The 16462-nt window shown below is 35.7% G+C and overlaps 1 protein-coding gene across 39 annotated transcripts in view; it reads right to left on the reverse strand.

Annotated features, from left to right (window-relative positions):
* The window catches only part of RIMS2 (regulating synaptic membrane exocytosis 2), a 614217-nt gene that overhangs the window by 83616 nt on the left and 514139 nt on the right, over positions 1-16462 (reverse strand). For 16 of the 39 annotated variants that reach the window (XM_047088888.1, XM_047088884.1, XM_047088889.1 and 13 more), the window contains one exon: positions 5451-5692. The exons of the other annotated variants lie outside the window; for them this stretch is intronic. In XM_047088888.1, coding sequence (XP_046944844.1) covers positions 5451-5692 — 242 coding nt within the window. The remainder of the gene's footprint in view (positions 1-5450; positions 5693-16462) is intronic. 39 annotated transcript variants of the gene reach the window in all.

A 16462-nucleotide genomic window follows, 5' to 3' on the forward strand; every position in this document is an offset into this window, starting at 1 on the left:
CTAAAACATTATAATTTCAAAAGTGAGGAATATGCCTAAATTTGGCGTTAAACTCCTTAACATGTTATATCCTATAGTGTTAGTTTGAGATTTCTAATAACACGAAAAGGCAATACTCCTATTTAACATCTCTATTATTCTTCATTAGTACAAGTTCTGTTAACAGACCTATGGATTCAGCAAACATTCACTTAGATCTTTAACATACTAGAATAGTGGTGTTAGGTCTTTTTGAATTACATATACTAGACCAGTTGTTTTAAACCTTTTAAAATATCATCTCCGTTTCCCTAAAAAAATTCTTTATCAACGGTACACATGTTCTAAAATAGTTGCATAATACATAAAACACACATTATTTAAAAGAACAAAATGCATCAAATATTTGCAAATCATTATTTCTAATGATAAAGTAAGACTTTATGTTTTCAGGAAAAATGTTTCCAGTGATGTGCATTATAATTTTCAAAACTGTTGGTGTGTTCACCAAACTTGCTTCTTCTTGTTCCTGAGCACTGCCTAAACTACATTTCCCAACCTTTTGTTTCCCAGACTCAGCCTTGTGACTGAGCAGTAGCCAATGAAATACAAACAGACGTGAATTTCCCAGTTCTAATTCTTTCGCATAAAAAGTTGCGTGTGCTGGCCGTATAGAGAGCATTTCCAAGTTCTTAGAAGAGGGTAAAGCCTCAAGATGAAACAGCCTCAAACCCTGAATGATCACAGAAAGGCCACTGGCCCACTGGGATTAACTGCAGTGAACTGATATTTTTGCCCAATAAATAAAGTCCTTTTGAACTAAGTTTTATATATATCAAGGTTTATATAGTATATATATAGTTTATATAGTATAGCAGCTGGCATTACATTAGCAATAAGTAGAGTAATTTGAAGGTCTGCTTCCAAATTTGGTTTTCTCATACTTATTTTGAGTGATGTCATAATTGAAAAAGAAACTTCACAAAGACATACCATAGACCATATAAAGCATAAACACAGGGTAAGGGGTTCATCATTAATAATAGTGGATGTAAATCTATCTTTTATTAATCTTCTCAATAACTTAGAATTTATTTTTTTGAAAAATTTTTCAATGTTTATTTATGAGAGAGAGAGAGAGAGAGAGAGAGAGAGAGAGAGAGAACGCAAGCAGGGGAGGGGCAGAGAGACAGAGGGAGACACAGAATCCAAAGCAGACTCCAGGCTCTGAGCTGTCAGCACAGAGCCAGACATGGGGCTTGAACCCATGAACCATGAGGTCCTGACCTGAGCGGAAGTTGGAGGTTCAAGTGGCTGAGCCTCCTAGGCGCCTCCCCCAATAACTTAGAATTTTTCAGTGAGCTTCTTGTCAAATCTTAAGAGTATCACTGTACTTCATCAATGGCTGATGAAGAGCTTGAGTAGAAATAAAAGTTTCAGGTCTACCTTTTTTGCACAATTGCAATAGCTATTATATTTAATCCACAGTTTCTTTGCAGTAATCTTTTTAAGCCACTTGCCCATTTTCTGATGGTTAACAAAACTAACACTTGCAGAAAGGCATGCAACACTGACCATCTGACATCCAGACCAACCATGAACACAAGGGTGAAGTGTGTACTAAACATTAGCAATGCTTAATTTCTTGTCTTTTAAGTTAAAAAACGAAAAGAAGTTCTATCGTTTTCTTTCCATTTCCCCAGAGAACTTAATCATGCACCCCAAGGAGTACATGACCTTTTCACTGAAGATCACTATATTTGAAACTATACCAGACACTGAGAAAGATACATAAGATAAGAAAAAACAGTCTAGCCAGGAGATAGACAAATAAATAAATGATTACAGTTATTGAGTGTTATAATTAGAGTAAATGTAAAATCCCATGTAACCTTAGAAATTATTACAAGATGAAAATTAAAGAGCATAATTTCTTGAGTGACCACAGACCACAACGCTGATTTCCACTTAAGCTCTGAATCCAAAACTCTTTCAACTACTAAGTTGTTCCCACAAGTATCCTGTCACTAAAATAACAAAACTCTTTTCTGACTTCAATGCTCCCAAGCTATGGTCCTGTTTCTATATTTCCATTTTTTTTTTAATCAACAGTCCTGGAAAGACCTGTTACTATCTGAAACTTTCAACTCAGTAGTCACTAGTCATATGTGCCTATTTAAATTTAATTAAATTAAAAGTGAAAAAAAATAAAAAATTCAGTTACTCAATCACAGTAGCCACATTTCAAAAGCTCGTCACGTGTGGCTGGTGCTACATATCATATTGGATAGGAGAGATACAGAACATTGCCCACATTGCCAAAAGTTGTATTGGACAATGCTGGTCTAGACTATGATAGAGTAAAAAGTGAAATCTCCAGATCCATACTGTCTGGATTCAAATTCCAACTTCTACACTTTCAGCTTAGGTAAACTTGGGGAAGTTATTCCCCTCTGCTCATTTTGGTTTTCTCAAAAAATCGTAAAATGAGGACAGTAGTAATTAATTCCTCCTTCATTACATTATTGTGAGGTTTAAATGATTTACATGTAAAGTGCTTAGAGTAGTCCCAGCACATAAAAGTGTTCAGTAAGTATTAGATATTTTTATTTTTATTCTTGGTATTATTCTTACTGACACTACCTCAACTCCCATTTTTTTTAAACCTGCTCCAAAAGGCTTTGTCCACCACTGCAAGGCTTGTCAAGGTTTACCAAATTCCCCATCTTGCCAAATCCAATGGTCAATTCTCAGTCTTCTTCTTACTTGACCCGTCAGAAGCACCTGACACATTGATAAATCTTTCTAAAATGTTTCCTTCATTTGGTGTCCAAGATACCATATTCTTTCCTTTTCTTTCTCTCTCTTTTTTACGTTTATTCATTTTTGAGAGGCAGAGAGAGACACAGCATGAGTAGGGGAGGGGCAGAGAGAGAGGGAGACACAGAATCCAAAGTAGGCTCCAGGCTCTGAGCTGTCAGCACAGAGCCTGGCACGGGGCTTGAACCTACAAACCGTGAGATCATGAGCTGAGCTGAAGTTGAAGGTTTAACCAATTGAGCCACCCAGGTGCCCCCCTCTCTCTTTTTTTAATGGCTTCTCTTTCTTAAGTCTTCTTTGATGAATTCTCTTCTGCTTTCTCAATGTTGGGGTATCACAGAGCTCTCTCTTTAGTTTTGTTCTTGATACAAGTTACTTTACAGTAATCTTATTTAGTGCCATGGCTTTAAGTACTACCTGTTGATCACTCCTAAATTACATCCTCAGCCTTGACCTACTAGGCTCTAGACTCATAACCAACTTACCATATAACAACTGCGCTTAGAAGTCTAAAGAGGCATCTCAAAATCAACGTGTCTAAAACAGAGTCCTTGATTCCCTTATGAGGCCAAATTGGCTATGATGTCTTACACCAACAAAATGATTTTAAGTTCTCAAAGCATTTTCTTATAAACTAAAAAAAAAAAATTATCTTATAAAAACCTTGTTAGAACAGGAGGCGTTAATTTCTTTTGTCAGAGGAACATTCTACGAGTCAGATATGTCGGGTAGGTTTTTAAAGAGGTCATATTTGATTATCACATATAACTCCGAGTAAGCAATAGAATCTGAGTCTTCTTATTATCTCTATGTATTTTCTGCTAAGTTATAATCCCTAGCAAGTCATATGTAATCTTTAGAAATGCTGACTGTACAGGTGAGTTTACAATCAACAGGCAAAGGAACACACAAACTAGCATGTGCCATGTGTACTGATCCGTATACCTTTATAAATGCAAATTATTATTTACAATGATTGGTATGATATCACCCAGAATAATTTCACTATTTTTTAGGAAGGTCCCATTTTGCCGAGTTTTCTACTCATTAGAAGGTAAGCAAGCAGTCTTGTCTGAAAATCCTCACTGGTACAATGTTATTTATTTTTACAATGATAAAAACCATCTTTGTTCTCTGTGTGCCTGGCTCATAGTAAGTGCTCTCAATATTTATCAAGAAACCTTGAACAAGTGTAAATGATTATTTAGTTTAATACCACATAATCTCTAACTTCTATAATCTTATTAATGTGTGTTTTACAGGTTCTTAATTTTTTAACTGATAGGCTTCAGGCTTTATTTTTAGACAAGTTTTAGGTTTACAGATGTTTGTAGATTTTAAGGAAAAAATGCAATGAAGTTCTAACCGCTAGAGAGATACAAAAAAATTCAATTTCAATGTCAAAAGGCCAACATCTATCATTTTAGTACAACATAGCTAATTATGTATAAACATAAGTAAATTAAAAATAATTAAAGTATGATCTCTATGTCCATAAATTATTTCTATATTAAAATGTAACATTTTAAAGCACCAAATGAAAAGTTCCTATGTCAATTGTCACATTAAACATAGTGAGTTACAACCACAATATCAGGAAAACCATCAAATAACTATTTCAATATAAGAGTATATATATAAGACTCAGATTCCAGAATCCCTGTTACAGTTATATAAAATGAAGGTTAGCCGGGTCCAGGAATTAACGTATCCTTAAATTCTTTTGTGTTGCAGATTTTTGTCCTGATTTCTGTGTATTAGAACCCTAGTAATTCAAACATAAATGAGATTTCACCCATTTGCCTATAATTTATTTGCTGTAAAAGAAACACCATATTACACGCTTTTGTTTGTTTGTGTGTTAAGTGGAAGATATGTTATTATTTCCAAGATACCAGGGATTTAATGTTTAATTATCAACAACCATTTGAAAAGACGTTGCTTTGACTCACAAATTTCTTAATTGCTAACTGTGGCTTTTCTGAGTAGGAGTAGGAGTGCTGTATCTAATTTATTTTTGCAGATGTGATTTAGAAACGGAATTTGAAAGTAGCAAGGCTTTGAATATCTTCACTATCAGCAGAAAATTCCTCCATCCCTGCTGCTGGAGAATATTGCTGCTTGAAGTTTTAACAGGAAAATAAAAACTGCAGTCAGAAAATTGATACTACTGGTAAATGCTGCTTACAAACTGAAAAAGAAGTTAGGTTGTCAGCAATAAAAGAACTACATTATTCACACAACATAGGAGGTGTCATCTTCATGACGGTAACTTGCTGGGAATGGAAATTAATTTGGCTGGTTCCCTCTTGAGGAACCTAAAGAAAGCAAATATCTCACAGATCAGAGCATCTTTACGAAGCATCAGCAACAGGCAATCCTGCCACCACAGCTTAACTCCTCCCTGAGGAGCAAAGACCGGACACGCATCTCGAGAACGGGGGCCAAGGTTCACTTCAAAGTAGGTTCATTGGTCACTGAAAAACAAAGTTAGTGTTTCATGTGCAGAAAGGTCAACTAGCTTAAAATGGCCCATCTCTCTGGAACATGTCATCTTCCATTAATTACTGCGATGAAATGAGCAAGAGAAGAGAATACGTATTTTAATTACAGCTCAAACATGAAGTCAAAAGTAACATAAAAATGCCTACCCGTTTGGCTGAGCTGAGAAGCACTGCGACTCTTCCTGGAGAGGCCAACAATAGCTACCATTTTGGCCCCAATGCTAGAGCGCCGCTTTTTGCTGCCGGTGCCCAGGGCACCCACTGCGGTGTCAGACTGGCTGCCGTCGTTCTTCTCCAGCGAGCACATGTCTCCGCTGATGCTGGTGCTTTTGGTCATGTTCTTCCCTGAGATGCCCACTTGTCTGCTTTGCATTTTGGATGTAAAGACACTGTAGGCCGATGGATCATTAAAAGGGAGGACAAGAGTGAAAAGGAAAAGACAGAAAATGTATTTTAGATGAAACATCTGGAGTATAATTAAATCATATCATTTATGGGACACATTTTTAGGATTTAAAAACTTCCAAATACCATGGTCTTGAATGGGCTCTACTATTCAGGGTCAACCTAACGCAGCTATGTAACACAACTATGTAAACTCACGATTTCACTTCACTCAAAGAAGGCACCGGTTTGCATGGCCATGGGGGGGAAATATCCACAGGAAATCGGGGGCTTATTTCAGACAATATACTATTCTGCAAGTACAAATATGCTTTAAGGCAGCCATACAACAAAGGGAGATGCTTCCAAAAGCACTCTTCTCTGATATGTTTTACTATTGCCTTCAAAAAGAAATTAGTAGAGTGGGTGAATCTTTTAAAAAATAGCAAAAATGACAGCATCCACTGCTAACAGTGGCCTTTCAAAATAAGTTTTCTTTATCTCAAAAGATTTATAAGATTTATCAAAATAATGGTTACATTTTCTAACAGGGATTGATGTTTCATTAGTTTTGAATTAAAAAATAAGTTATTTTACTTTATGTAATTTCATATTTATCATTATGTCTATATTCCAAAGGATAAAGAAAAGGGAGATTGCATTCATTTGAAAGAAAAAAAAAAAACCTCATTATTAGTTTTCTAGACAATGTGATCAAGAAGCAATCAATGAATCAATGAAGCATGTGAGCTGATTGATGATTACTGATTACCGATGATGATTACTGATTAGCTGATTACTCCCATTGGGAGTGTTAGTAGTGATTACTGATTACTCCCATTGGCAATAGTCAGGAGACTAACACGGCCAACTAATTAAAGACAGGACCCTTGATTCTTCTGTGATTACTGGGATGTGGTAGGAAGTCGAGCGGGGTTTGAAGAATCCAGAAGCAGGCTATCCAGCTGGGCCCCCCCAAACCTGGAAAAATGTGAAGGAAGCAGCCTGATTGCAGGTACGGGAAGAGTTATTTATAGGTCATTTTGATTTGGGATTAGAGTCATGGTTTTTGCCTTAATTTCATACTGATACCAGGAGTGAATAACACATAATTACAGAAACAAAAGAAAAAAATCAAGAAACATTAGAAATATCTTTATGTATCATTTAAAGAGTGAGAATTGGAAAACTGACCTATTGAGGAAAGCTCTTATTTCTAATTCAATTTCTTGGTCTTTCCTCGCAACCACCACCCCCACCCCAATTTTTTTTTACTCCATCCTAGAGTAAAATCTACTCCAGGACCACATGCTAATTTTATGTACATTTTCTCCAAGCATTTAAGAGGGGAAAGGCCTAGTATAAAATTTCAAAAAAAAAATTTTTTTTTATTTATTTTTGAGAGAGAGAGATAGCACGAGCAGGGAAAGGGCACAGAGAGAGAATCCAAAGCAGCCTCCAGGTTCTGAGCTGTCAGCACAGAACCCAACATGAGGATTGAACTGGTAAACTTAGAGATCATGACCTGAGCTGAAGTCGGTAGCTTAACCAACTGAGCCACCTAGGTGTCCCCCAAATTAAAAAAAATATATAGTAAACTGTACTATTTTACCCTTCATATAGTTTAAGGAGAAATGAGACATAAATAGGCCAAAAGACAGAACAGTGTATATGCTTCTATAATACCCCAAATTGATAATTTTCAAGCTTGTTTGATGTTGCTATTCTTTAATAAACAACAATAGAATAAAACAGAGTTTTGGGGGCAAACTGATGTGGGCTTGACTTCCAGTTTTGCATTACTTAACTGACTTCCTTAGAAGAATTAATTATTCTGAGCGTCAGATTCCTCATTTGTAACATTAGATTATTTTATTTTCCCTTCTTACCTTAGAGAATAGAGATAATATATATAACTAAAGTAAAAATTTAATAAATTTAAATAATAACACTTTTTATTAGGGAATATGGGCAACAGATAAAATAAGGCTAAAGCTCTTCAGTTTTTCTTTAAAAACTTAGCTGCATTACTAGAAATGATATTTGTAATTATAAACTTAAAAACTTTTGAAATTAAAATGTCTACAATGTCTTTAATACAGCCGGCATTATATAATGGACAATAGACGGCACTGAGAGTCAGGAAATCTGGGTTTGATCTTTGGCTGACTCATTGGGGAGGGTTGTTAGCCTTTCTGAAACTTAATTTCCTCACTTAATAAATGAGAAAATGTAGGTAAAGCACTGAGCAGAATGCCAGACACATAAGAGCTCCAAAAATTATTCTCCCCTTCCTTCTCCCTATTATTATCACCCCTTACCATCACCACCACCATCATCCATTGGGCATCCATTAAACATCTTGAACTGGCATATCTGTAAGGTTCCCTTAAACTATTTAATGCTTTGCTGCCTTATGATGTTTCTTATTCTGTGGATTGTGGGCAAATAAACACAGAAGTGCAACCTATGATTTTCATAATATGCTGTCATCAGAAAAGGCATGGCATAGCCTTTAAAAGTTAAAGTTTAGTTGAAACTCAGGCTTTCAAAATAATAACATACTCCATATAACATGTCAGAATAACCTAGTACTCCTGTCATGTAGGCGTCTTTCTCTCAAACATATGCCTTTCTAACAGAGCCACTTAAGCTAATACCTACCAAGGAAGAAAAAGATATACTCACAAAATATTGTTTATTGTACCTTATAATTTTTGCATTTTTAATTTTCACAGTTGCATATAAAAGCTATAAAGAACTTGTCCAAAATTAAGCAGGATACAATAAAATACTAACTAGAGCTGATAAATCAGTTTGTAGATAAATATTTTAATGACAATTTGGTTCTATGGAAGTATACTCCTCTTCAACCTAACAACTTTGGTAATGCATTATCTACAAAAAAGGGTTACTAAAAGTTTTGTAAGATGGATCTATTCTTCATCTTCTAGAAACTTTGAGATCACCAGGAATGAGTTTTGAATAGTTGCCCTCCAGTGCTATGTTTTGAGAAGAAGGAGACTGAGGCTAGGGTATCACTACTGGTTTCCTTGACTTTCCCTGCTCCTCACCACCTACACCTACAAGCAAGCAAGCAAGCAAGCTATCAAACAAAATGTTCAAAGTTTTGTGCCTCTTGATTCATGGAGTACCTTGCTGTAAGAAAAAGTCTGTAAACATGGGTAATCATTTGGAATGCTCAGTGTAGTTAAGAAAGCACAGGTCTATTACATTATCAGTTACTTTAAAAAAGACCATTTCTAAGGATCTGGTGATAGAGTAAATTTCCAACAATGTTAGTGGGGGTCTCAGTGATAGACTTCTGAAGGACTAGCTGGCAATATGTATCAAAAATCTTAAAAAAAAAACAGCCTAGCTTTTAAACTATTGATTCTACTTTTAAGTACATCCTAAAGGAAAACTTAGAATGTGTACAGATTTAGCAATAATATTTGCTGCAGAATTGACTATAACAACACACTCATACACCCAAGGGAAAATCCCACAAGTGTCCAATAGTTAAGTATTTAAGGGTTTTTAAGTAAGGGTATTTAAGTAAGGGTATTAAGTAAGTTAAGGGTATTTAAGTAAGTTATGTTCATCAATAAAATAGAGTGCACCTTTGAAAATGCTGTTGTAAATAAGTATCTATTGAAATCAAATATGTTTTTAATATAGGGGGAGGGATAGAAGAAGCAGATATTTGCAGCTAGCTTTGGCTGGTCCGCATACCAAATATGGATTTACCCTACTGCTAGGGGTCACAGATCAATTCAAACCCCATAGGCTATCCATTCTTTCTTTTCCTTCCTTCCTTCCTTCCTTCCTTCCTTCCTTCCTTCCTTCCTTCCTTATTTTTCTTTCTTCTATCTATCTATCTATCTATCTATCTATCTATCTATCTATCTATTCTTGCTAAACTAGGCCGTTATGGAAACCTGGATTTGTGAGATGATCTGTGATTTCCCTGCACAAGAGGCAAATAAAGGGAATATGAAAAATAAAATTATATGTTCAGAATATTATGTTCTTATGGGGGAAAAAGTATAAACATACACAGCAAAAGATCTAGAAGGATATACTGTGCACAGTGCACTAAAAGTAGTTTCAGTGTTCTCTCGTTGGTAGTTCTGCTTTTTAAAACCATTCTTTTTTTTTCTATTTTCCTCCCCAAATACATAGCAATAAGAAAAAAAATTTTAAATGAAAAGAGTAATCAAGGACCAATATATGTTTTTCTTTCACAAAGGTCAAATTATTCAATCCACATTGTTCATACCATGGGCTAAAGGTATAACATGGCTCCCAAGCCAACCCCAAGAGATTACCACACAATCATCTTGGGTGTTGATATAGGATGCTCAGTTCCGGAAAGAGATGCAGCATTTCTGTATTTCTGAATATTGTCTTATACATAGTTTCTGATTTTTGACTTTAGAAAAACTGTATACTTAGTACCCTCAAAATAAAATAGGTAAAATTTCCTGTGCAAGTGATCTATTTTATGACATAATTATGATAATTGTTAAAATTGTACTCAGAAAGATTTTTTTAAAAGGCAAATTTAGTATATTGTCAATCGTTAGGAGAAAGGTGATGAAAGGTAAGAGAAATATTTGTAGATATTCCTCAGAGACTTAAATGGCAATTTCAGGGGTTATAAGAGTATGTGATTAAATTAAATGAAGTTTATAGGCCATAGGGCCAGAAGTGTTCATTAATAGTTTGGATGAATAGAGCTAAGTAGTTTGGCTTAAAATAATAAACAGCAAACACAGGACAAAGACAAAGTCTGAGTGGGTGAGAGTAAGGGCACAAGAGTAGCATTGTAAATAAAATACATAGTATGTCAAAAATATTTCATCATATTGAGAGCTGGGAAGGTGGTCAGGAGAGACTTAGCCAAGGTATTAGAGAGAGACTGGAGGGATTCAGAATGTTGTAGCCAGAGCTATAGAAGGCCCAGCAGCTAATACAGTGGAGTATGAGAACTGCAGCTCAGGAATAGAAAAGATACTTCTGGATAGGATGTAGACAGATACTTCTAGGAATCGATGGACTTACAACATCTTGGGCTAGGAAGTGGTGCTAACAGAGGGCCTGTAGGGCTCAAAAGGTAGAAGACAACAATAATAATAGTAGAGCGGGGGAAAACACACCCAGTGAGACTGGCCAAGCTCTCAAACATTATAGCACCTTGAAAGGTTTAATTCATTTTCCTTCCCATTGTTATGTTTCTGGAGCAGGTGCCAACAACTAGCCATGTACCTACCACTGTGATCACTCATTCTTGATTCCCCCGTTGCCTGTCATTGGGCAGATGTCTGGATTATAAAGTGTCATTTCTTGAATTCTGTCATGTTCCTTGGGTGCTGGAAAGAGGGGTAGTAAACTCTGTTCCTGTCCAAAGTTCTCTTAATTAAAAATTTTCTCCTTATTAAATACTACGCCTTTCCTAAAATGTGGAACTTGAAATTATTATTATCCTAATTTATGATATAATAAGCTTCATTTCATTTGCTCAAATGACCATCTATAATTTTAGGCTAGGAAAGTAGTAATCATTTATTCAACCAATGTTTTTATTTAACATCTATCTCCACAAATATAAAGATAAAAAAATGATATGACATAGCTTCTCTTAATTAATTTACTGGCAAATATCAGCCATGTATAATGCAAATATGGCTGCACAATGACATGGTCTTAGTTTACAATTGAAATTCCAATGTCCAACTCCAATGTCAAGAAACCTTAATTAACAATTCAAAAAAACATCTTTCTCTGAAGAGTATGTAAAAACTGAGTTTCCTATACTAATTCTTTGATTTCTGGAAATGACAGAAATATAAAATTTAGCATTTTTAACAGTATTACAGTACTATATATAAATGCATTCAATTAATATACTATAGTATCTAAATATAGTATCTAAATGTTTTGGAGGGGATGTATGTTTGTCTATGCCATAGAGGTGATATCCAGAGTTAGGGAGAAATATTTTGCTAATTAGCAAAGTATTTTTAGCCAAAAACATCTGCCTTGACTATAGGCATTAGTAACAGAGCTGTGTTTAAGATTTTAAGTTTTGGGGGAAGGAAGGAAGTAGGGCCTCAGCGCTCACAGAACGGATTTCTACTTAATTAGTATGGTTTAAGGAGCACCAGGAAGGCTTGTAACCTCCAAACTTTCCCAACTTCTTGCTAATGCCTAAAGTATTACTATATTAAAGATTTCTTTAAAAGAAAGAAAGAAAGAAAGAAAGAAAGAAAGAAAGAAAGAAAGAGAAGAAAGATTTCTTTAAGGGAAAAAAAGATTTACTTCTTAGTTGGAGGTTTGGTCCTTTATAACATGTCACTACCTCCATGATTTGATCATTCATCTAGTGTATGTTTACTTTGTACTGACTATGCGGCAGTTCTTGGAGTTAGAAGTACAGCAGAGAAAAGGGCAGAGAATGACCCTGTTTTCATGCAACTTTCATTCATATTGTCATGGGGAAAGACAATAAATAAGAAAATAAATGCTAATTTTAGATGGTGATATGTGATCTAAAGAAAATAAGGTAGGGGTACCTGGGTGGCTCAGTCGATTAAGTGTCTGACTTTGGCCCAGGTCATGATCTCACTGTTCATGGGTTTGAACCTTGCATCGTGCTCTGTGCTGACAGCTCAGAGCCTGGAGCCTGCTTCGGATTCTGTGTCTCCCTCTCTCTCTGCCCTCCCCTGCTCATGCTCTGTCTCTCTCTCTCTTTCTCTCTCAAAAATAAATATTTTTTTTAAAAAAGAAAAGAAGGTAGAATATAATGATAACAGGCACTGGAAAGTTTGGGGGAAGGACAACATTAAATAGGGTGGTCAAGGAAGGCCTCTCTGAAGAGGAGATGACTGAGCTGAGTCCTGAATGCGGAAGCCAGTCATGCTAAGAAAGGGTGATCTAAACTGAGAGGAGAGCAAGTGCAAATATCCTGAGGCCAAAACAATCCCGGTTGTTAGAGGGAATTTATGAAACCAATGTTAACTGGAGAAGGTAGGGATACTAACATAAGATGAGGTCAAGAGAGAATAAGGCCTGGATGTGATCAACAAATGTCCTGTCCTACTTACCCTTATTTAACTGCCTATTCAGATTATTGCCTCAGAGTGGCCCTAAGTCTGTGAGGACATACACTGCATAGGTGGTTGCACCAAGATATCTGGGATTCAGACCAATATTTTATCTCTATTTATAACATTAAAGGTCATGTTGGAAAGAACATGACTCTCTTCTTTAAATAGGGACAAATTTATGAAGAAAGTCTATAGATTTGAAAATTTAAGAGGACACAACTGGCCTTTAAGAAAACAGCTACTGAAGCCAACAAGTTGAAGAAACTTGGTGAAACAGAGTGGGAGCTATTATGGTGGATACAATTTTGAAGAGCATTGAAATTGAAGACAAAGAAATGGTAAACTCACGGGAGTATCGAAATGAAGAGAACAGTCACGAAAATAAGGATTACTAGTATATTACTTTTTTTTTTAGGCAAAATCAGAACTTGAGGGGAGAGAAAGATTAAACAGAAAGTTAAAAATGGATACAAAATATTTCTTCAAGATGGAAAAACACATGAGTTTAAGAACTCACGTGAAAAAGTTTGATTTAGCACATTAAACTTTTATGCTTCTTTGCTCACTGGCCCTCCTTTTCCTAACCCAGCAAATGAGAAGGTTAGAGATTATTAATAGACTTTAACCTCTGAATTTTTATGACTATAATACCTCTGTTAATCTGTTTTTTTTTTTAATTAATTCCTTTCAAATCTTCATGGTCTTTTTCTTTTTCTTTTTCTTTTTTTTTTTAAATTTTTTTTTTCAACGTTTATTTATTTTTGGGACAGAGAGAGACAGAGCATGAACAGGGGAGGGGCAGAGAGAGAGGGAGACACAGAATCGGAAGTTCGAGCCTGACGCGGGGCTCGAACTCACGGACCGCGAGATCGTGACCTGGCTGAAGTCGGACGCTTAACCGACTGCGCCACCCAGGCGCCCCTTTCTTTTTCTTTTTAATTCGGCTTTTCCTATTGTTCCCCACAATTTTCCTTGGTGTATGATTTTTAAGCAATAACATCTTTCCCTTCACAAGTGTTCAGAATGAACTTTACAATTCTAACCCATCAATTCAACATGTGTATCATCCCCTTAAATTGCTTTATTGTTTTATCCATACTTTTCAGCTAAACCCAAGTATTTTTATATGTAAATATTTTAGGCAGGAATAGACTTCCCTCTAACTCATTTCCATTTTGGCTTCTTCTGATTTTATTACATGATTACACAGTATTTGCTATACCATAAAAAGGTCCATGACAAATATCAGAAGGTATCCTTACTGGCCTATAGCTTCAAGCATCAGTTTACATTTTCCATCATTCTTATCAATATCAAAGGAACACAAATAGTTAAGATTTTGTGAAACTAAAAAAATTGAGAGCTTTGATTTATTCTTGCTCCAACTCTATGTGTATCAAGTTTGTAGAGCATTTAACAGATGATGACTATTTTGCACTACTGAAATGATTACACTAAATAAAAATTCACATTATGACTTTAAAAATAATACAGAAAGCTAAACCATAATATGAAAATATTCTTGGACTACAACTTACCTAGCTCAAATCAGACATTATGAAAATATTCCTGGACTGCAATTTTTACCCAGATAAAATGACTAGATGCTGTTGTTTCACAATCTATAAAAGTGTATGAATGGCTACATCTTAAGGATACTAATTTCCTCAGACTACAAAGTACCAAAGACATTAGTCCCATATTTTGAAAAATAGTGGATGCTCTGAGTTTTTTGAAAGCTTGATTACAAATCAAATCCAAATTTTACAAATATGCAGCATTTCAGAGTGAGGACATGCTTTAAACTTATTTACCTTGATGAAATCTAATTATTCATTATCCATATAACTTCCATAGCTAATCAAATCAAAGTTTCAAATTCACAGAAGAATCTACTACAATTTCTGGAGGTCCATGGGATTAAAAAAAAAAAACACCCAAAACTCAGTCCACAATTTTTTCCCAAGAGGCTAAATGTATAATACCCATACATTCTTCCTTTATATTTTGAAACAGCAATACTTTTATTAAAGTTGGGTATGTTTTCCTTAGAGCTGGCTGACAATAACCAAGAAAAGACCAGAAGTTTCTTGCCCTTTTGTACCTTTCTTAGCAACTGTTAGGTAAAATGATTTGTAGGGCACTACTGTTCCAGGTTCCTGGAATTTGTGGCTTTATGTCATATTATTCTTCTTAATGAGCTCTGAATTATTGCTTGGAAAAGACACGCCATTTTCTTTTTTTACCATCTATCCTCTTTACAGCAGGGCACAGGAGACTGGGCCACAAGCTTTGGAAATGTCAGGGAACAGAAGCATATTGTGTTTTCTGAAACAGTGTTTCAGGCCTGTTGCTTGCTTGGGAGAAAAAGATGGCTCTGGGCTTAGAAATAAAAAAAAAACCAAGAAGGGGTCTTTCTTTCAAGAGTACATGCTGACGGCCACAGTTACAGATATTTAAAAATGTCTAAACAACAAAGCTCCAAGTGAAATTTTAAAATATTTTTTAACTCCGTTTTTTAGCGGGCATTAAAAATTGTCTATTTGTGTGAGTGTGTATATGCATACGTATGTGTACTGTTATATTTTTTCAGTACATTTCGATGCTTTGACAACTTAAAAATCTTCCTGGCTGGAAAGACCTCGCCTTTCCTGGGGCTAGCCAATTGTCAGGGATAGCAGACATGCCTTTGATATGCAAATTAGCCAAATTCCGAGGCCTAGCTCCTCTATTTGGCTTATTCACATTAATAAGCCCATACTTTCCCGGCCCTAATTCATTCCAGTGCCAGGTACCAGGCAATAGAAGTCCACTTCTAGAGCCCAAAGGCCCGCCAGAAGGAATTCCTCAAGTTTGCCAATCTCATACTGGTTACTCTGCCCTATCTCGTCCTTCCAGCCCCCAAATAAAGGCTCAGGGCTTAACTCTTGCCTGACTCCTGCCCCTTCTGCCTCCTGCCTACACTGCTGCTTTCCCGTGCGGCCCTACCTGGCGTGACACGCCTCGTGGTTCCTGGGACTTATTATAAGCAACTCTGTTTTCCTGAGCTTCTCCTGTGTCTCCTCTTGTGGCCACACTTGGCTGATCATCACATAAAACACTGACCAGGATGTATGTACATATGTATAAAATGAATGTGCTTCTTGTCAAGGGCCATGGTTTATAGTCTTAGTTAATAAATTTAGAAAAACAAGATAATAGGAGTCATAGAGCAAAATTCCCAGGGAGCTTTAAAGTGCAATAATGTGTAAATTATTTTGTGAAGTGCTGTATCTAGCTTAAGACTTAAACCTGCATATTTTAAGTTGAATTTAGGCATTTCATGTGGAAAACAAAATACTTTTATGCCAGGTAATCCTTTATTTTTTGTTAAAATATACATTTCTTGCCTAATTAGATGAATACTGATAATTTCTCTTTGACTGAATCCAGTGTTAATAAAATGCACTGTATTAAAATTCCCAAGATTATCCCTTTATTCACCACTAAAGAAAATTTTGCTATTCTTTCATGTAAAAACACGCAAATACCTGAGTTAACTTAGAATATTTGCTTAGCTTGTATTTGTGCATGTAGACAATGTTCCAGTCATTGTGATTCCAGTATGAGTTTGTTTCATATGTCACTCGGAAATCACCATGAAGAGAAAGATTTTAATCTCCT

Source organism: Lynx rufus, unplaced genomic scaffold (assembly GCF_022079265.1).
Source record: "Lynx rufus isolate CCGP_SWC_20201006 ecotype Redwood Valley unplaced genomic scaffold, mLynRuf1.p SCAF_26, whole genome shotgun sequence".
Classification (NCBI taxonomy): domain Eukaryota; kingdom Metazoa; phylum Chordata; class Mammalia; order Carnivora; family Felidae; genus Lynx; species Lynx rufus.